This window comes from Ptychodera flava, chromosome 11, assembly GCF_041260155.1.
Source record: "Ptychodera flava strain L36383 chromosome 11, AS_Pfla_20210202, whole genome shotgun sequence".
NCBI classification, from domain to species: Eukaryota; Metazoa; Hemichordata; class Enteropneusta; family Ptychoderidae; genus Ptychodera; species Ptychodera flava.
In genome coordinates this window covers 13,265,782-13,288,450 of record NC_091938.1, presented here as the reverse complement: position 1 = coordinate 13,288,450, position 22,669 = coordinate 13,265,782, and the positions used below count along the sequence as shown (strand labels likewise).

General features: G+C 37.4%; 2 protein-coding genes across 2 annotated transcripts; both read left to right on the top strand.

Moving 5' to 3' along the window:
* On the top strand, positions 1-3,558 carry LOC139144355 (tripartite motif-containing protein 2-like). The gene is made up of 2 exons (XM_070715056.1): positions 1-5; positions 1,302-3,558. Exons 1-2 carry the CDS (start codon positions 1-3, stop codon positions 3,556-3,558), a joined length of 2,262 nt encoding a protein of 753 aa, XP_070571157.1.
* Positions 3,559-20,301: 16,743 nt separating this feature from the next.
* On the top strand, positions 20,302-21,282 carry LOC139144354 (E3 ubiquitin-protein ligase TRIM56-like). Its single transcript, XM_070715055.1, has one exon. It carries the CDS (start codon positions 20,302-20,304, stop codon positions 21,280-21,282), a length of 981 nt encoding a protein of 326 aa, XP_070571156.1.
* Positions 21,283-22,669: the final 1,387 nt, after the last annotated feature.

Sequence of the window (22,669 nt, the reverse complement as noted above, 5' to 3'; positions counted from 1 at the left end):
ATGAGGTGAGTTACGGCCGCATTGTATTTCCACACTGATGACAAGCTCGAGAGTTCAAAAGTTGTTGTGACAGTTTTGGTCGATTCGGTGGTTAACTGTCATTTAAGGGCAAGATATACTATTCATTGTGTGGACTTTTATGCAATTACTACATGATGTTGTTTGTCGTAAATCACTTGGTAGAGAAATAAAGCTTTCAACGCGTACCTGCTATCATGTACCATCCATCAAATATCAAATTATGGGGTTACGGCCGCATTGTATATTTACATACTAATGTCCACCTCGAGAGTTCAAAGGTTGTTACACAATATATGTATCGATATCAACTTTGTGACCCATAGACATACTCCACTCCATTTTAGTTGTAACATTAAAGTGTAAACAGATATAATTAACGGATTCATTCATACGATATTTGCCTCGATAGGGATTTGTCTTCAGACTTCAATTTGCAAGTAATTCAACGATGTATTGTTTAATTTTGTCAAGGGACATACCCCACAGGTTCTGCAGCACAATATCATTTATTTCCAGTAGATTCAACCTTCATTCACTGAAATCGACAAGGCATTAACAAAGTTTGGCAGTGAAAGCTGTCGAAGACTTTTAGCAATATTTGGCACACTGCTGTTTTTCTCATCAGTCGAAAATATATGTCCATTTCCTGTGAAAATATTTTGCACATTTTTTACAGAACCTGATGGCACTGTCAATCTTTGTTCAATCAACTTTGTTCATCCATTCACTTTCAATTTTCTCGTCGGGTTGATTGAAAAACATCTAAGTATACATGTATGAAGTACTTATGAACTGGAACAATGTAATCACACCTTTAGTCTCACAAATGTATATAAGAAGTGAGACGAACGTTGCACGATGATTTAACGAATCTTTGCCTAATAATACATAATCTCAAAGCATCAAGTTCAAATACTAACACCCGACTGTCAGTGTTTTTAAAGCTCAGCTACTGTCAAAGTTGGAAGTTTATGATGAATGTTGAACACGGCATTCTACAGTTGATCCATTTAAAGTGAAAAAGAAACTATTGACCTCGTTGTTAACTACAAAATTAGTTTCAGGAGCATATTGGCCCTCATAAAGTGATGGCCTGACAACTTGCAATTATCATTGCCATGTTTTCAAATGCTGTTTTTCTTTTTAAACAAACTCTGATGTGACCAATATGCTGCTCACTTAGCTAAGACCGTTTCCTGTCATCAGGATACTTCATAACAATTACAACTTCTTCTCGGAGTTGCCACCCGTCACCTAGAGGGCCTTTTCACAAATCAAAGGTGTGATGCCGCGCCCCTGTTGACAAAAACTATCCAGGTCACTGAACAGCATAATGCGGCGGCAGCAGCATCGAGTGTTGGGAAAGTCCTAGACCAGATCGGAGAGGATTTCCTTACCTGTGTTATTTGCTTTGAACGATACAGGAAGCCGAAAAGCCTTCCCTGCCTGCACACATTTTGTGAGCAGTGTCTTCTCACTTTGGTGGAGAATCAAGGTGTCTTAAACTGCCCAACTTGTAAAGCTTCATGTCCACTCCCTCATGGCGGAGTTCGGGCGCTGACAAGCAACTTTTTCATTGCTGGTCTCATCGAAGATTTTCAGGCCCGGTTGAAAGGACAACAGAAACCTGCTGCAAAGTGTGATAGCTGTCAAGAAAAAGATGCATTTATGAGGTGTGTAGAATGCTCTCAATATCTCTGTCAGCCATGCGTAAAAATCCATAAAAACATAGCAGTAACAAGATCACATCAGATCCTACCAATTGGCGAACTATCAGCACCGAAGTCCAACAGCACGGTAAAAACGACAAACAAAGCAGTTCACTGTGAAGTGCACCCTGATAAGGTGGTAAAATTCTACTGTGACACTTGCCAGGTACCTGTCTGCACCGACTGCACCATCGTTAATCATCGCATACCACAACATGTACACAGAGATTTGAACACTGCAGCAGAAGAGTATCAGGCCAGGATGACAAAAATGCTAAGCAAAGTGGAACTGAAAAATCATGAAGCTGAGTCCAGACACAAAGCCTCAACGCAGGCTCGTTCTCTGCTCCAAGAGAGAAACAAAGAAGCTGGCAAGCAGTTGAAGAATAGGACAGAAATTGTCAAGCGGCAGGTCAGACATGATGAAGAGAAGCTTAGAGCTGGATTACGGAAACACTATGACTTCGAAGCAAAAAATGTTGACGCCAAAATCAGTGAGATAGAAATGGAGCTTGAGACAATAAGCAGCACCACAAGTTACTTGAAAAAGCTCATGTCCCACGGAAATGCTGCTCAGCTGCTCTCTACAAAGCAAGAAATGACTCAGCGAATTGAAAGAATACTGTCTTCTGAATTAGGGCGTCCCTTTCAGGCTGACATTGTGCATTTCAAGCCTGCAGAGAAAGATGTGCATCAGAAGTTGGGGCAGCTGATGTCCGATGTACACATCTCTCAGTGCAAAGTGGAAAACATACCAAAGCAAGTACTAAAGGGAGAGGTCATACACCTGTTGGTAACAACAAGAGATTCCAAAGGGAAAAAAATCAAGGTGCATGGAGATATCAGAGGCACCGTAAAGAAACCAGATGGATCATCAGAAAATATGAAAGTCCGTGATGCCAGAGATGGAACATACAGATTGTCAACTTCTGCTGGCATGGCTGGCGGATACACTATCACTGCAATGATAAATGGTGAGGTCATAGAGGGTACACCAATTGAAATTCCAGTAATCACAGGCTTTATAAAGGTTCTGGGGAAAAAAGGTAATCAGAAAGGGGAATTCTTTGATCCAAGAGGTGTTAGTATTAACAGGGATGGAGACATAGTGACGGCCGACTATAGGAATAACAGATTGCAAGTATTGGATACAGATGGCAACTGTAAGAAAGTTATAAAATATACACATTTCGAGAATCCATTCCAGCCAATAGATGTGGCTGTTTCAGAGGAAAACAACTTATACTATAGTTTAGACAATGGCAATAATCAGGTAGTTGTCAGTGATATGGAAGGAAATTTGAAAGATTGTTTTGGTCACGGAAAGTTAAGTAATCCTGCATACATTGCCATCCATCCACTTAGTGGGGATCTGTACATAGCAGATAAAGGTTGGTCAGAGAGAATCAAAATCTTCACAAAGGATGGGTCCTATGTCAAGTCATTTTCAATGAAGGGTTCTCTAACTTTGATGTCTTCTGTAACAATAAGCAATACAGGTATTGTATTTGTGGTCAATGCTAATACCTCAGAAGGCTACATTCAGATGTTTGATGAGCATAACAAGTACTTATGTAAATTTGGAAAAGCATCTCAAAAGCTTGGTTTAAGTAAGGGTGAAAGAGGCATTACTTTTCACAAAGAATTTATCTATACATGTGATAATGACAATATCATCAAATATGACGTTCATGGTAATGTCTTGGCAACCATGGTTATCAGAGAGGGCCTGAAGTATCCTGCGGGTCTGGCAGTCATTGATGGAGTACCCATTAAAATAATAGTTGCTGACCGTGACAACTGCTGTCTGAAGCTGTTTGTCGAGTAAGACTAGTATACGGAGCACACTGTCCTTAAAGGTATACTGTCCCATGTTCCAATTCTGCCAAAGTTACCATGGAAAGAAAAAATCATGATTTTAAGTGGGTGGCCGGTTTTTAAAAACAGCGCCCTCACATGGGCATTTTGAATACCTAGGAACGCCCCTTTGACCATATATGGGCATATTTAGATTACAGGTGACTGTATACCTTTAATTACATATAATAATACTCACATACTGTACTCTGACCTGTAAATATGTATTGTTTTTTGTTGAGGACTTTTTAGGGGAGGGATATTATGCAGAGGTGTGTATGCCTACCACATTTCTAAATAAATACTGAAGCATGGAGAATATCTGTAACTTTAATACACTTGTGCTTTTACTTCATACACAGTGCTGGCAAATATCATGTTTGATGTATCTGGTACATTATTTGTGCCGTTAAGAGCTATTTGGTATTTCATGTGTAATAAAATAGTGTTGTGTATTACTATATTACGTCTTAAGCAGTTGTTAGTGATAGATAAGCATTATATGTACCCTCTAAAGTTTGACCGTTCAGTTTTTACGGCCGGGGGGGGGGGGGCCGGCAAAATCCAGGGGGGGGTCATCATAATTTTGGAATCCGCAAAGGGGGGGGGGTCATCGCTTTTTCACTGGTAGGAAAGGGGGGGTCACCACATTTTCAAAAACATAATACCAACAATAAAGTTCACTTTATGCCATGGCCATGATCGACCCTCTTTACCGGCGGGCCGCCTTCGGCGGCCCACTACAATAAATATACATTATGTATTACCCATGACCCTCTTAACGGGCAGACACCTTTGGCGGCCCACTCCAATTAGGTTACTTCATGCAATGGCCATGATTGACCTGCGGTGGCCCACTACAATAAATTGACTTTATGTAATACCACACGGCAATCTTACCGTAAAATTCCCAATTGAAGCCGCGGCTTGTATTAGAAACATTTTTGAGGGACCCTGGGATCACGCACTGAATAATGGTAATGGCCGCGCGCCTTCAGCGGCCCTGTCCAGTAAAGTCTACTTTATGCAATAGCCATGATTGACCCTCTTTACCGGCGTGCCACCTTTGGTGGCCCACTAGAATAAAGTTGACTTTACGTAAAGTAAAGTAAAGTAAGCCTTTATTGAAATCGTATCCCAGTTGGGATCTTGATCATAAAGTACAATAAAGGTTTTGCAAAAAACAACAATGAAAGAGTATATGTAATATATATATAATATAAATATCTATACATGAGGTCAACATATTAAAGGTTCATAAATAGTTTACTTTGTCTTTTTCATTTTGTCTTGTCTGAGTTTAAAACATGTATGTATGTACGTAATGGCCCATGACCCTCTTAACCAAAGGGCTGCCTTTGGCGAACCACTCCAATAAAGTTTACTTTATACAATGTCCATGGACATGAGTTGTCTATGGAAATGAAGTTAAAAATTGCCTTACAGTCGTCCTAATTAACAGACGTTTCAATGGATGTGGCTGAGAAGTTTGTGCACTGGCATCGAATAAAGTGCGCCGCGTACCGGAGTTCAAATCCAATTCATGCGGGTAAATTTGACATATGGGTTTTGTTATTTTTCAGGGGGGGGGTCATCAATTTTTTTTCGTCTGACAAAGGGGGGGTCATCTTTTTTTCACAAAAAATGCAGGGGGGGTCTGTATTTTTTTGAACACCGGCGACAAGATTTTGCCGGCCCCCCCCCCCAGGCCGTAAAACTGAACCACTCCCTAAGTTTGACCTCTTGTTCAAATGCTATGTAGCCTTCATTGTACATTACAGTTATATTCTTCCCTTTGTAGTTTAAAGTAGTTTAAAGAAAATTAACTTGTTATAATAACTTACCAAGCCCCATAAGTCAAATTTGGGTAAGCTTGCAAATGTTGTTTGACTGTTGCAAAACTAGGAATAACACTTCAATCAATATTAAATATTTGACCTGGTGTATATGTCTTTTTGCTGTATTTGTAGTGTGTTGTTAATTGTATTTCTCCACAGATATAGTCTATATACTTCATGAAAGGAATATTTACATGAAAATAGAAACTCCCCTTTTCCAGTAACCATTATGTTCTATATTGATGTGAGTCAGTAAGCGATATAGCAATACACAGTAATTACCTAATATATGTCTGATTGTTACAATAAAATAAGCTTTCTTTATCTGTTGTTAATAGGTTGTGTTGAAGCATTTTTTTCCCTGTCTTTTTTAGCATGTTTCAATATTGTTAGCCATAATAAAATCTGTTATTTTGACATTATAAATAAGCTTTGTATCATTATTAATAAGTTATGTACTATATTAATCATAGTCTTGATCTCCTTTCTAGTGTGTTTTCATGGAAAGAGGGTCAGTGAACCTGACATTGACCAAATGGTTAACACCTGTACTAACGGTGCCATCATTATCCACATGACTGGCATGTTTATCAACTCTGACATCAGACAGACAGACAAAATGATAAATTTCATATAAACATTATCATAATGCTAAATTCATAAATATCTGGAACTGAAAAAAGAAACAAACTTAAAGAACTTTAATACTAGCTATGCAGGGAAAAAAAACATTTCAGGAATGGGGACCTTAAAATACATGATAAGCAACTGGCTCGATGATATTTGACCAAACGGCCAGTTACCTGGAACAAAATAACACACTGTACCTGTAATAGACAAAATGGTTCACAGATGTATTTTGTGTACCATCACCTCATTTCACAGAGGTGTTTATCAACTCTGATATCAGAGAGATCAAGATGATATATATTTATTTGGCATAAGACCACATTCATAGATATCTTGAACTGAAAGAACTCAAAGTGAAAGGATTTTACTGCCATGGCATTGGAAATTGGACACCTAATCAGCAAATTACCCAGCTGTATTGCCAGCCGTATAGTGAATTCACTTGGTAATTAGTGAGCGACCTTGTTAACTTGTCAGCGATATCATTTTTCATTTCAGTCAGCTGCAGGCACTTCATAGATGTGGGAGCATATTGCCATAAAGCTTACCTGGATTTGAATAATTCAGAGTAGGGGTGGCTACTTATATAAGGAATTTATTGAAATTTGCAATTTAGATGCATGGGAAGTTAAAAAACATAGAACATTGATAAAAAAGTTAACTTTTCGAACTGGAACAAATATCACCGACTTCAAGCTTGGCAGAGACTGACAGCTGCCAAGAAAAAAAAAACATCCTTCACAGCAGGACTATACACACTGCATGTCAATCATGTTTTTTGTGTTGTTTTAGATTTTGAATGTACAGTCAATCTGATACATTTACGCTGGTCAATGCATATAAGTATGCATTAGTTCTACTCAGGATTAAAAAGCACATACTGTGTGTTCAACAGACTCTGTATGCCCATGAGATCTCGTCAAAAGCGTCAGCTGGCAGCCACTTACAGACGAGTAAAAAATAAATATAAAATATATATCTATTAAAAGACAAAATTGAAAAAAAAACTTCATAAAAGAAACATACGACAGAAAGATTAAAAATCACACAGACAAGACCGCAAAGATGTTTGTTTTGTAAAGTTTCATTGAATTTGACTAGAATTGAAATAGTACTATTACATTGTATTATTCACCATAGTCTGTATTCCTGTTAGTTAGGGGTAGGTCTTTGTGATATTTAGAGACTTTGTGCAAACTCTGCTATGTTGCCATGGAAACAGTCTAAGTACCTGGCACAGACCAAACAGTTGATTGCTGTACTTTGTGAACTGTCATGGCATCTGACAGGTATGTTTATCCACGCTGATATCGGCCAGGTCAGATCATAAATGTCTGTTTGGAATGATACCACCGGTAAATACCTTGAAGTGAAAGAACACAAAGTGAAAGAATTGAATTACAAGCTACACAGGTAAAAAACCTCTTCAAGAGTGAGAAAAATACTCGATTTTGTTAAGCAGCTTACACATTGATATTGGGCAAGAATGGACAAGTACCAATATTTCAGCTTGCTTTGTTGTATTTTTACCACTTACTAAAGCCACACAGGATAGCTACACTGCACAGGAAATTTTTCCTGTCGACATTTTGGTATTATGAAAAACAGAGGGCTGCTACAAGCCCCATTAGTTATGTGGATTACATTCTCCAAATGTTTGTGTTGAATTTGTATAAAGCATCTATACAATTTCCATAGATTTTAAATATTAACATTTCTATGACAATTTAAATTTGTAAAATATTGATATGAAATAATTTGTCACATTTTGACAAAAACTTTATTTATAATTGATTTGTGAGAAATATAGCATCTACAACCGTGCCTTTCGGATTTGTAGTGTTTTATACAAAGTCTGCCATGTTGCCATAGAAGCAAAGTCTTGGAGTCTGGGACAGACCAACAGTTGATTGCTGTACTTTGTGAACCATCATGGCATCTAACAGGCATGTTTATCAACACTGATATGAGACAGGCCAGATCATCAATGTGTTTAGAATAATGGACTGAAGTTATACAGGCAACACTGGTAAAACACAAAAAACAGATCGTTGACAATGACATTGTACCCGAAATGCATCAAAACCTTTCGTGTCTTTGTTCGCTTTGATGGTCTAATGCTCAGTGAAGGTGGAGTGATGCCCAAAGTAGTACTAACTGTTGTTTTGCTGAGTTCAGTTTTAGAATGCTGAGCAGCCTTCACATGCTGGTTACTCGAAGGCAACTTGGAGCAAAGGTGAGGAATACAAAGGTCAGACAGGCCAGATCATAAATGTCTATTTGGCATAATGCTAGATGTATACAAACCTGGAACTGAAAGAATTATTATGTAAGCATCACTGATAAAAACACCAAAAACAAGTCACTGACAGTGACATAGTCACCAGTTGCAATTGGAAAGTTGTCAGTAAAAGTAACAAAATTGAAGTCAATATGATGCACATGAAAAGAGAAATGAGCCGGGGTACCAAAGACCAATCTGTAACTGATGCATATTGGTTTGTACTGTAGACCTGAGTCTGAAAGGCATAGGGTTATGTCCTTTTTCATAGTAGGATAGAATTATAGGCATGCCATGTACTGGCTCTTGCAATGTCAAAATTCCACTAATCGGCAAGAAACTGCACTATCATGTTTGAGAAATGGCTATTTACATAAAAAGGTCAGAACACTAGATATACACCAAAAATACCCCATGTTCATTACAGAAGAGAATTACCATAGTCAGATATTGATACTGCTAAATGTCATTGACTGTGACTGACGACTTAGATTTTGACTACTAAACAATATTTGAGTTGCAATTACAATATGGCCGCCTAAAATATATGTGAAAGTGCTCGAATTTAATCCACAAAATCCAAAGGATTAAAATAGTGACATTTTGAAAGACGATATAGCCTCAAAAAGAAATCCATAACATTTCTCCCACGATTGGAAGGCATATTTTTGTCAGTAACAGTCAATGGGGTTTTAATAGGTGTAATTATTGAATAAATACATGCACAGATAGTATTGGTGGCATGACAGCTTTTCATGAATATGCAAATTATCCGGAAGTCCAGGTTATTCACAGAAATTGATATATGTATGACAATAGTTACAAATGGCGCTTCTCAGATACAACACTTATGGCTCTGAAATCTTACGACTTTAATTGTTACAGTTTTTTTGTACTTAACACGGCGCTAATAATTACATTTCTTGCTTGCATTATTTATGTAAATGCAAAAACTGTGTCAAGATTTCACAAATAAATGATTTCAGAGAATGCGTAAAACTTTTTGTAGGAAACTGCCACAAAATAAATGCTAACTCAACACTATGTCTTCCATTTACAAGAACTTGATTATAACGTTGTGATGTATGGTAAATCCTTTTTGAGAAAAATACTGGCTGATTTGCTGGACAAATATCAATTAATGTACACTAATATTGTTAAAAGCAAAATGGAAACATTCAAACTGTATTACTCTAAATGGAGATTTAACACTACATTATCAAGTCTTTCTAATAAATGAAATATGGTAATAGAGGAAAGGTGCAGAATTAAGTAACATGACAAATGTAAGGTCACCCTTGGTCTCCTACAATGACGTTTCACTTCAGTGATTTCACTTTGCAATTCATGATCGAATCATTTTCTTATATGACGAGTATGAACTTTTATAGATAGAGTCATCTACCTCAATATTAAGTACAGAATACAACCAAACTGCCTAGTAATTTCCTACATAAATTTGTTGGTAACACATTTTCTGTCATTATGCTCTCATATTAGTCAGCATGAAAGGAGAACATTGAAAAAGCTCCTTATTCTTTCCTTTATCTTATCGGCAAATTTCCAGAAACGCAGTGACGAAAATATCCTGTGAAAATATCATTTCCATGCGCCAGCTTCCTCTAAATGGTTCTGTAAATGGTTCTGTTCCAGAACTAAAGGACACGTGCTGTTCTACTCGAATCACAAAATCTGGGTTTAATCTAAACATATTATCATACAACAAAAAGAACTGAATCTCCTGTTCAACAATACATGAAATAAGCATTTCACAACAATTTTGAATATAGCATTTCTTTGGCCAAAATATAGACATGATGGAACCGAAGTATGAACCAGACTGTGATTAAATACCATTTCCAAACAAATGCTGGCCAATCTCTGTTATCTACGAAAGAAGAAATTTATGTCTGTTGTCATCTTCTCCTTCTTATTATGAAAAGAGAATAAAATTTCATGTACAGATAGAATGTGATAAGCCACTGGGATTCATGCTATCACTTTAATATGAGTATGAACATTTTTTAGGAAACAGGCACAGTAAGTCATATTTTCACCACACAATTTGAATAAAAAGATTTATTCACAATACAATATTAGTAAGAACTACCCAAAATGATGCGATGTTGCAGTCGATACACTTCATCAATACGTCCAAGTGTTTCATGTCATGAGAAAATGCACAGAACATTGGTGTCCTATAAGTGGGAAAAGATGCATTTACAGGATAATTAAAGTTCTTTAATCAACCCTAAAGCTAATTGTTAGGGCTTTCATATCCATCACCTATTTCACCACTTGTCAGAATCACCTGGAAAATTTTTTTGACAGTTTCAGACAAAGATTTTGGCAAGTTGCAAAATATTTTACTCTGATCTCTCTTGTATTTCTTTAAAAAGTTATAGCCTTTCATAATCCTATGAACGTCAAACGGCAGCATAAAAATGTTAGATTAGATCTTTGAAATGTCACAGCCATGCCCCAATACCCTAATGTCCTGTACTGAAGTCAAGAAGCAACATAGAAACTGCTAAATTAGATACAAAATGTGATGGCATGCTGAATGAATTTTTTTCTTTATACAAAGTGGCTTTCAAGTTCAATTGAAGCAAATAATTCTACGTTAGACAATTTCATTTGCATGTTTAATTTTCCCATGTGATGAGTTATGGGGATTTTTTCCGCCCTTTTAACGATGATCAGACTGGTCCCCTGTCACTCTGTGCTCAATGGACCACAAGTACAATGGAAAAACTGGAAGAGTATAGTCGATCGCCGACATGAGAGTTGGTCTAGCTCTAGAGGGCGTATGCCAAAGTGATGGTCTCCTGCCCCATTTCTACCGCTGGCTGCATGCACTGCTCACGAGTGTTGCGCCAGCAGTGTTAGAGAGGGGGCAGGGAACCAGACTAAAGTGATATCAATTTTAATACATCGTAGTCATGGAGCCAAGGCTCTTTGTTTGTTTGTTTTGGAGTTGGTTTATTTTATACTACATATGATTTGTTCAATATATAAAAAATATCAATAAAGAGTAGTATTGTTGTTTATGATTGTTTGTCAATGAACAACTGTTCTTGTTGTGTGTGTGTTTTTGTTTGTTTTTAAGTGTATTCTACAAATAACACTTTCTAAAATTTATAGGATAATCCCATGTATGCAGTATAGCAGACCCATATTTTGCTATAAGCAGTATTAAAGCACTACTGGTTCCACCACTCTTTCTACATACACAGTCTAATACGCACCATTGAGTGCGTACTATAGCAAGGGTTCAAGCCTATTTGGGGGGGGGGGTGAGAGTAAATGCCCCCGGAGCTATCCAATTGGAATTTTCCAAAATGTAAATCTGTATATTTGTGTAAATTACCAGAATCGTACCTAAAATCGATCCCCTAGCACTTTGGAAGCGTGTACCCGATAGAATATGTCGCATACGGCACGGATTTAATCCGTAATAGGCTAAACGATAAGATAGTAAAGCACTGGGTCCAATCAACCAATCAATCAACAAACTTGTTAAGGTCAGCACCCATACTCTGAGCACTGGCGACTTCCTAGGATGCGTGGTTCCGGATTGAGTGTGGCATGGTGTCGCAATTGCCAGGTGGCTTATAGTTTTCAGCTTGTACAGGCAAATATATTTTATTAGCTCTTCATGGCCATTCTAGATTTTATGGTTTTCCAAGGACGTTGTTAAAATAGCCATCTAGAAGTAGCTACGAGCTAACCTACGGTGTTCTGTGAATAAGAAGGCTTGGAAAGTCAACTGCACAGGCTATTAGCTTACAGACTTGTCAGTTTCTCCGAACGCGGGGAGAAATGTCACCTTTTTTACTGGAGAAGGAACAATTCGAAGTCACAAAATAAATCCATGGTTCATATGTGAAACGCATTTTGAGTATAGAAATAAATGATGTACCCCTTCATTGTTATCTTATTTCCCTAGGACTTTAAAAGTATATATAAAGTACATATAAAGGTAATCACAAAAAATGTTAATATGATAACATTGTTAATATGATAACATTGTTATCTGTGTGTAGAAATTCGGACTTCAGTCTTTGGAACACAGCTCACAGCGGACTGTTTCGGATTAAGTTGAGATCGGTACGTTCCAAAGCACCGACTGGGCAATTTTCGAAAATGCTGGTTTAGGGGCCCGTTTTACCACTGCTATCAGTGCTAAATCAATATTTTAGCATCGGTGGAATGAGATATCGTCCAATCAGAATGGCGCATGATAGCATGATATAATATAAATAATCGTAGAGTATGCCTAAAATTCATATATTACTCTGGTTGCATATGTGTCTTTTAGGGCAGAATTAATAAAAACTCATTTTCATGAGGTGATAATACTATCATACATTATGATAACTGCTCATTAGATTGCTTTAAACAAATTTCTGTGTCTGTTTTCTTATATAAAAAAACCTTCAAAAAACTTCAAAAAACCTTCAATCAATTCATTCCATTTCGCCACAACTTGCTTTGCCAAGTACCATTGCTGCTAATGCTCAACATCAGGGTCTATGAATGTCTATGTGTGCACGAAATTTGAGCGATATTTTCTTGATTAGCGTAGACACAAGTTACAAATTTCATACTGTTGATTGTAATATTTTATAATTGGCGTTATGGTGAATTTTATCCTCGGAACGTCTTTTAGTTACTTATAAAGTGCTTTGAGGCTGATTAGCGCCCTCTGTTGCCAAGAAAATGCTTGCTGGCACTGTCATGGCTATTGTTTTCGTAGTGCTGCTTGTTCATCATATCAACTACTGATGACAGCGGAAAATAATGCTATCGGTACTTGAAGTTGCATCTGAATACAACTTTAATTTAATTGAGTTCAATGACAAGAAATTTCGATGGTCAGAACTACTAATCCATGGTGTTTCATTATTCAAGTGAGTGTCGAGTGATAAATGCGATACTTTTAAATGCCCACCAGGTTAACAAACCATTGACAGTAGCGGGAGAACTACTCTCTATGAATACACAGATTAGGAAAGACAAACACATTGGTTTCTTTGGTACACAAAGGATAAGTTCTTTATTATATGCCGAGCTTCATTAACCAAAACTTTAGTTACAATGGAAACTTTCCCCCATTCTAGACCTTAAAGTACATACTACAAAGGTCTAGAAAAAATCAACTAAATAACACTACAACTCTTGTTTAAAGGTAAAGGAATAAAGTGAAGATACATATTTTACCGACAAAAATCGCACTATTCAAGTAAAATTGGGTCAGGGAGGGTGGGTGGTGAAAATGTACTGCAGATGATCAAGCTGTAAATGTCAGCGCTAGCTATGCTGAAGCTGCAACTGATGTGAGGGACTCTACCCAATGCTTAAATAGACAAATTTGGCAAAAGTCACATTTGCTTAGGCAAAACCTCTATTAGGATCAAAACCCAAGCTGTAAAAATGCCTTAACAAAAGACAGCGTACAGGCAAATAAACGTATACAGAGTAAGCGATTAGCACTATAAATTTAACAAGCAGGAGATAAACACTCCCTTGATTACAATAATCAGATAAACACTATAAGCGAATTAATATACAGCTGTGTTGGCAAAAAAGACAACACACCTGTGACATTTAAAGTCCTATAAAAAATGATACTGTTCATTATCACGGGGAGATAAAGGAGCATCTTCAAAAATCAGCAAACATTAATCAAGCGTTCGTGTGGAAATGTAGCCATAATAGCAAGTCATAGGCTAGCCTGTGGCAGCCCACGTACGGGGCTGAGCTGTGCTTTGCTTTATTTTTGTTGACACATGTACTGGTAAGATACGGTCACGTTGCATTAAACAAAAGAGTGCCTGAGGAGAGTTCTAGATATGTTAGCCTTATATTGTTGTAAAGAACTTTATATATGTATCATGATGATGATGACATCATTATCATAAGCATCACGGTCTTCTGCCGTATGTGGCAATCTTTAATTCCTTTATGTTCTTTATAGTGCTTTATTTTCCAGAGAATGTACCGATGTTGATGCAGTTGGTCAAGTCAACTTTGTTCTTTAAATGGCTCTGTTCCAGAACAAAAGGACGCGTGGTGTTCTATGCGAATCACAAAATCTGGGTTTAATCTAAACATATTATGATACAATAAAAATAACTTAATTTCCTGTTCAACAATACATGAAATAAGCATTTCACAACAATTTTGAATAGCATTTGTTTGGCTAAAATTAGAAATATTAACCAGACTGTGATTAAATACAAGTGCCAAACAAATGCTGGCCAATCTCTGTTATCTATGCAAGGAGAAATATATGCTCTTTTGTCATCTTCTCCTTCTTATTATGAAAAGAGAATAAAATTTCATGTACAGATAGAATGTGATAAGCCACTGGGATTCATGCTATCACTTTAATATGAGTATGAACATTTTTTAGGAAACAGGCACAGTAAGTCATATTTTCACCACACAATTTGAATAAAAAGATTCATTCACAATGAGTAAGAACTCCCAAAATGATGTGATGTTGCAGTGGATACACTTCATGAATACGTCCAAGTGTTTCATGTCATGAGAAAATGCACAGAACATTGGTGTCCTATAAGTGGGAAAAGATGGATTTACAGGGCAATTAAGGTTCTTTAATCAACTCTAAAAGCTAATTGTTATGGCTTTGGTATCCATCACTTGTTTCACCACTTGTCAGAATCACCAGGTAAATTTGTTGGACAGTTTTAGACAAAGATTTTGGCAAGTTGTAAAAATATTTTACTTTGATCTCTCTTAATTTTTCTTTAAAAAGTTATAGCCTTTCATAGTCCTATGAATGTCAAACGACAGCATAAAAATGTTAGATTAGATCTTTGAAATGTCACAGCCATGCCCCAATACCCTAATGTCCTGTATTGAAGTCAAGTAGGAACATAGAAACTGCTAGATTAGATACAAAATGTGATAGCATGCTGAATGAATTTTTTCTTTATAGCAAGTGGCTTTCAAATTCAATTGAAGCAAATAATTCTACGTTAGACAATGTCATTTGCATGTTTAATTTTCCCATATGATGAGTTATGGGATTTTTTCCGCCCTTTTAACGATGATCAGACTGGTCTCCTGTCACTCTGTGCTTGCAATGGACCACAAGTACAACGGAAAAACTGGAAGAGTATAGTCGATCGCCGACAGGAGAGTTGGTCTAGCTCTAGAGGGCGTATGCCAAAGTGATGGTCTCCTGCCCCATTTCTACCGCTGGCTGCATGCACTGCTCACGAGTGTTGCGCCAGCAGTGTTAGAGAGGGGCAGGGAACCAGACTAAAATGATATCAATTTTAATACATCGTAGTCATGGAGCCAAGGCTCTTTGTTTGTTTGCGAGTTGGTTCATTTTATACAACATATGATTTGTTCAATATATAAAATATATCATTAAAGAGTAGTATTGTTATTCATGTTTGTTTGTCAAGGAACAGCTGTTCTTGTTGTGTGTGTGTGTTTTTTGTTTATTTTTGAGTGTATTCTGCAAATAACACTTTCTAAAATTTGTTGGACAGTTCCATGTATGCAGTATAGCAGACCCATATTTTGCTATAAGCAGTAAGCACTACTGGTTCCACCACTCTTTCCACATACACAGTCTAATACGCACCATTGGGTGCGTACTATACCAGGGGCTAAAGCCTGCCGGGGTGAAAGCAGGTCCCCCGAGCTATCCAATTGGAATTTTCCAAAATGTAAATCTGTATATTTGTGTAAATTACCAGAATCGTACCTAAAATCGATCCCCTAGCACTTTGGAAGCGTGTACCCGATAGAATATGTCGCATACGGCACGGATTTAATCCGTAATAGGCTAAACGATAAGATAGTAAAGCACTGGGTCCAATCAACCCATCAATCAACAAACTTGTTAAGGTCGGCACCCATACTCTGAGCACTGGCGACTTCCTAGAGAGCGTGGTTCCGGATTGAGTATGGCATGGTGTCGCAATTGCCAGGTGGCTTATAGTTTTCAGCTTGTACAGGCAAATATATTTTATTAGCTCTTCATGGCCATTCTAGATTTTATGGTTTTCCAAGGACGTTGTTAAAATAGCCATCTAGAAGTAGCTATGAGCTAACCTACGGTGTCCTGTGAATAAGAAGGCTTGGAAAGTCAACTGTACAGGCTATTAGCTTAGAGACTGTCGGTTTCTTGAACGCGGGGAGGAAATCCACCTTTTTTACTGGAGAAGGAACTATTCAAAGTCAAAAAATAAATCCATGGTTCATTTGTGAAAGGAATTTTGAGTATAGAAATAAATGATGTACGTTTTCATTGTTATCTTCTTTCCCTAGGACTTAAAAGTATATATAAAGTACATATAACGGTAATCACAAAAAATGTTAATATGATAACATTGTTAATATGATAACATTGTTATCTGTGTGTAGAAATTCGGACTTCAGTCTTTGGAACACAGCTCACAGCGGACTGTTTCGGATTAAGTTGAGATCGGTACGTTCCAAAGCACCGACTGGGCAATTTTCGAAAATGCTGGTTTAGGGGCCCGTTTTACCACTGCTATCAGTGCTAAATCAATATTTTAGCATCGGTGGAATGAGATATCGTCCAATCAGAATGGCGCATGATAGCATGATATAATATAAATAATCGTAGAGTATGCCTAAAATTCATATATTACTCTGGTTACATATGTGTCTTTTAGGCAGAATTACAAACTTAAGCTTATTTACATGTCTTGGTTAAAATATCATACACTATGATTATGCTTATTAGATTGCTTTAAACAAGTGTCGGTGTCTGTTTTCTTATATAAAAAAAACCTTCAAAAAACTTCAAAAAACTTTTAATCGATTCATTCAATTTCGGCACATATTGCTTTGCCAAGTACCATGGCTGCCAATGCTCAACATCAGGGTCTATGAATGTCTATGTGTGCACGAAATTTGAGCGATATTTTCTTGATTAGCGTAGACACAAGTTACAAATTTCATACTGTTGATTGTAATATTTTATAATTGGCGTTATGGTTAATTTTATTCTCAAAACGTCTTTTAGATACTTTATCCACAAAGTATGAAGTACTTTGAGACTGATTAGCGCCCTCTGTTGCCCAGATAAATGTTTGCTGGCACTGTCATGGCTATTTTTTCTTAGTGCTGCTTGTTCATTATATCAAGTACTATCAGCGGAAAATAATGCTATCGGTATGGCATCTGAATACAACTTCAATTTAATTGAGTTCAATAACAAGAAATTTCGATTGATCAGAACTATTAATCCATGGTGTTTCATTATTCAAGTGAGTGTCGAGTGATAAATGCGATACTTTTAAATGCCCACCAGGTTAACAAACCATTGACAGTAGCGGGAGAACTACTCTCTATGAATACACAGATTAGGAAAGACAAACACATTGGTTTCTTTGGTACACAAAGGATAAGTTCTTTATTATATGCCGAGCTTCATTAACCAAAACTTTAGTTACAATGGAAACTTTCCCCCATTCTAGACCTTAAAGTACATACTACAAAGGTCTAGAAAAAATCAACTAAATAACACTACAACTCTTGTTTAAAGGTAAAGGAATAAAGTGAAGATACATATTTTACCGACAAAAATCGCACTATTCAAGTAAAATTGGGTCAGGGAGGTGGTGGTGAAAATGTACTGCAGATGATCAAGCTGTAAATGTCAGCGCTAGCTATGCTGAAGCTGCAACTGATGTGAGGGACTCTACCCAATGCTTAAATAGACAAATTTGGCAAAAGTCACATTTGCTTAGGCAAAACCTCTATTAGGATCAAAACCCAAGCTGTAAAAATGCCTTAACAAAAGACAGCGTACAGGCAAATAAACGTATACAGAGTAAGCGATTAGCACTATAAATTTAACAAGCAGGAGATAAACACTCCCTTGATTACAATAATCAGATAAACACTATAAGCGAATTAATATACAGCTGTGTGGGCAAAAAAGACAACACACCTGTGACATTTAAAGTCCTATAAAAAATGATACTGTTCATTATCACAGGGAAATGAAGGAGCATGTTCAAACATCAGCAAGCATTAATCAAGCGTTCGCGTTAAAAAGTGGCCGTAACAGCAAGTCATAGCCAGGCTGTGGCAGCCCACGTCCGGTACTGAGCTGTGCTTTGCTTTATCTTTGTTGACACATGTACTGGTAAGATACGGTCACGTTGCATTAAACAAAAGAGTGCCTGAGGAGAGTTCTAGATATGTTAGCCTTATATTGTTGTAAAGAACTTTATATATGTATCATGATGATGATGACATCATTATCATAAGCATCACGGTCTTCTGCCGTATGTGGCAATCTTTAATTCCTTTATGTTCTTTATAGTGCTTTATTTTCCAGAGAATGTACCGATGTTGATGCAGTTGGTCAAGTCAACTTTGTTGAGGTAAAGAACCTCTTTAAGGTCTGTGGTGAGGGAAAGGTTTAAAAATCACCTTTTTTAATATTTGTTCCAAGATTATTTCAATAACGTACCAAGAAATCGACATTTTCATACGATAGGCCAAATTCACTGAAAGCAATTAGGTTAGATCAAATATGGACAGTGAAAGTTTATGACATTCTTAAGGTACAATAATACTGTTAACTGGTCAATCTTTGTCATTTTGACATTTAATACAATATGTATGTCACTCTGTGTGACAGAAAAACGTGTTAATTATGATTTTCATCGTCTGTTTTTGGTCTTATCCTGGTTCCTGATACTCATATTTTTCTTTCTGCGAAGGATTTTTAAGTAGTTTAACGTTCCTACCGGATTAAAGACCTGTGAACTTGAACACTGTCAAGTCAACCAACATGTGCGTTACAGCAAACAAAATATTTGAAAGTCAAGTCAGTAGAAGTCTGGAAACATTTGGTTATTTTCATTTAACCAGTACATGTTTTATCATGGCCTCAAACATATTGCGCCACTGAAACAATCAAGTGCGCAGAAGCAGGTTCCTTTTAGAAACATTAAAGTGAAAGAAACTATTTTACTGGTTTGTGTATCGAAATGCAAGCTATGCACATGTGTAACATTCCCATAAAGTCTAGTTAAACAGCCTAAGAGAAACTTGGAATAACGAATGCTTTCCCAAGTATAGCTTATTTTTTTCTGTGTCTGTATCAGTTTTTAACATATCTGTTCATTAGATTCTTAGAAACTGAAGTAAACGCGAATGCCAGATAGCCCTATTTATAAAGTGGGTCTTCAGCTGTTTGTATTAAAGGGCCATTATTTGTAACTTTTGACCATTTTTTACCTCGGAAAATTCCATGTTGGAGGCTCATATTTGTTGCAAAATGTTGTTTTACGAAGAAACAACATGATTAGTGATGTTATAGCCACATAAAACTGCTAATTTTTGTTCAAACGTGTTGCCCTTCTGAGCTCGTTTGTTGACGTCTGGCATGCTCAGCGTGCTGGGGAGAACGCAGATATGGTGACCCCGCGATCACGCGAGATGTACAAGTTCACGTTTATTGCGGGATCAAAACAACATCGCGTCGTGGATTGCCAGACATCTGGCTACGCAACGTGCTCGGACAATGGACTACGACGTAAGTACCGGGCAAAAGTAATGAATATTTATTTTGAAATTGCTGTAAATGGCTCGCGCAGGTGCAGAAGAACGCCTACGTTGTAACCCTCGTGTCAACAGAGTTGGTATTTCTGTCCGGACAAAAATTGAAATTTTCGTTGTAAAATCACATGTTATTTAGTTGTAGGGCACGTAATGTTTCCGAATAATATGCGATTCTCTGTTATTTGACAGGCTATTCAACATGAGCCAGTGATTATTTCGATCAAAACTAACGGAAAAATCGCCAGAAGATACAGCTAATGGAAGTTTAATAGGAATGCTTTCCTTTTGTATTTTTTGACAAGAGCAGTAACTTAGAGGGCCTATATCACATGACGTTCTGATTCACAAGATCAGTTCACTAGACAGCAACATGGCAGCTGCAGCAGCATCAAGCGTTGGAAAAGTCCTAGACCAGATCGGAGAGGATTTCCTTTCTTGCGTGATTTGTTTTGAAAGATACACCAATCCCAAAGTCCTGCCATGCTTGCACACATTTTGTGAGCAGTGTCTACTCACTTTGGTGGAGAAACAAGGTGTTTTGAATTGCCCAACTTGTAAAACTTCATGTCCACTTCCCCTTGGTGGAGTGCAAGCGCTGAAAAGCAATTTTTTCATTGCTGGTCTCATCGAAGATTTTCAGGCTCGAGCCAAAGGAGATGAGAAACCTGCCGCAAAGTGTGATAGCTGTCAAGAATCAGATGCGGTTATGAGGTGTGTAGAATGTGTTCAACATTTGTGTCAGCCTTGCGTAAAAATCCACAAAAATATCGCAGTAACAAGATCACATCAAATACTACCAATTGGTGAGTTTGCTGAATCAAAGTCCACCTACACACCAAACATGAAAAACAAAGCCGTATACTGTGATGTGCACTCTGACAAAGAGGTCAGATTCTACTGTGACACTTGCCAGGTACCCGTCTGTACTGACTGCACCATCGTAAATCATCGCATACCACAACATGTACACAGAGATTTGAAAACTGCAGCAGACGAGTACCTGGGATACTTAGCAAGAATGCTCTGCCAGTTGGAACGGAAAGAACACGAAGCCCAGAAAAATAAAGCAGCCTCCCTGGAAGCTCGTACTCTGCTAAAGGAAAAAGACAAAGAAGCTGGAAAGCAATTGGGCTTTAGGGTTCAGAAAGTCATACAGCAGTTAACACATGATGAAGAGAGACTAACAGCTGAGTTAAAGAAACTGTATGACTTACAAATGAAAGCAATGGACACTAATATCAGTGAGATACGAATGGAGCTTGAATCTCATAAGCGTTACCTCAAATTACTTGAAAAACCTTCTGTCTCATGGAAATGCTGCTCAAGTGCTATCTACAAAGCCAGTAATTGATCGACAAATAACAAAATTACTGTCATCAAAATCGGCGTCCCTCTTTCAACCAGACAGTATGCATTTCAAACCCTGTCAGGAAGGTGTGCACGGAATACTGGGGCAGCTGATGTCTAATGTGTCTTTCTCCAACTCTACAGTAGATAATATTCCTAAGCAGCTTATGAAGGGCGAGGTTTTTGATCTGCTGATAACACCAAGAGATTCAAGAGGGAAAAAGCCACTTCATGTGGAAAAATCAAAGTCACTGTAATAAAACCGGACAGATCAATTGAAAACGTGAAAGTCCATGACACAAAAAGATGGTACATACAGAATTACAGGCCGTACAGAAATGGATGGTAACTACACCATAATCGCAACGATTAATGATGAGCCATTATGGGTACACCTGTGGAAATTCCAGTCATTAAAGGTTTGTAAAGGTACTAGGGGGAAGGGGGACTGAGAATGGAGAGTTCTCTTATCTAGGTGGTGTTAGTGTTAACATTGACGGAGACATAGTGACGGCCGATTATGGTAATAACAGATTGCAAGTACTGGACACAGATGGTAACTGTAAGAAAATAATAGAATATACACATTTCAAGAACCCTTTCAAGCCAATAGATGTGGCAGTTTCGGATGAAAACCACTTATACTATAGTTTAGACGATGGCAATAATCAGGTAGTTGTCAGTGATATGGATGGAAATTTGATTCATATTTTTGGTAAGGGAAAGTTGACCACTCCTAAGTATATTGCGATACATCCTCTTACTATGGATGTCTATGTTGCTGATCCCGCAAGGTTGTCTGAGAAGATCAAAATCTTTGCAAATGATGGTTCTTACATAAAGTCATTCAAAATTAAGGGCATGCATAGTATTTTGTCCTGTATTGCTATTAGCAGTTCTGGAATAGTACTTGCTGTAGACGGAAACACCATCTCTGGTGGCTTCATTCAAATGTTTCAGGATGGTGGGAAGTATCTGAGCAGATTTGGTACAACATCAAAAAATTTGACGGGAGTATGAATCAAAGGGGTATAACTGTGTACAAGGAATATGTATATGTGTGTGATAATGACGCGATTATAAAATATGACTTACATGGTAACCTTTTGGCAACTATTGGAATCAGAGAGGGCCTAAAATATCCTATAGGCCTGGCAGTTATCGTGGAGAACCATTGAAAATAGTTGTTGTGGACAGTCAGAATTGCTGTTTGAAAATGTTTATAGAGTGACAACACTTACCACAAGGTGCCTCATAAGTTTAGAGCAATGGATCGGACATTCTGGATCACTGAACAAACTTTGCAATTTTAAAAAATGGAGAAACATACTTTGATGTTGTTTTCTCGTTAATAGCAAAATTGCAGTTTCGTGCAAATGGTGTTATGTCGA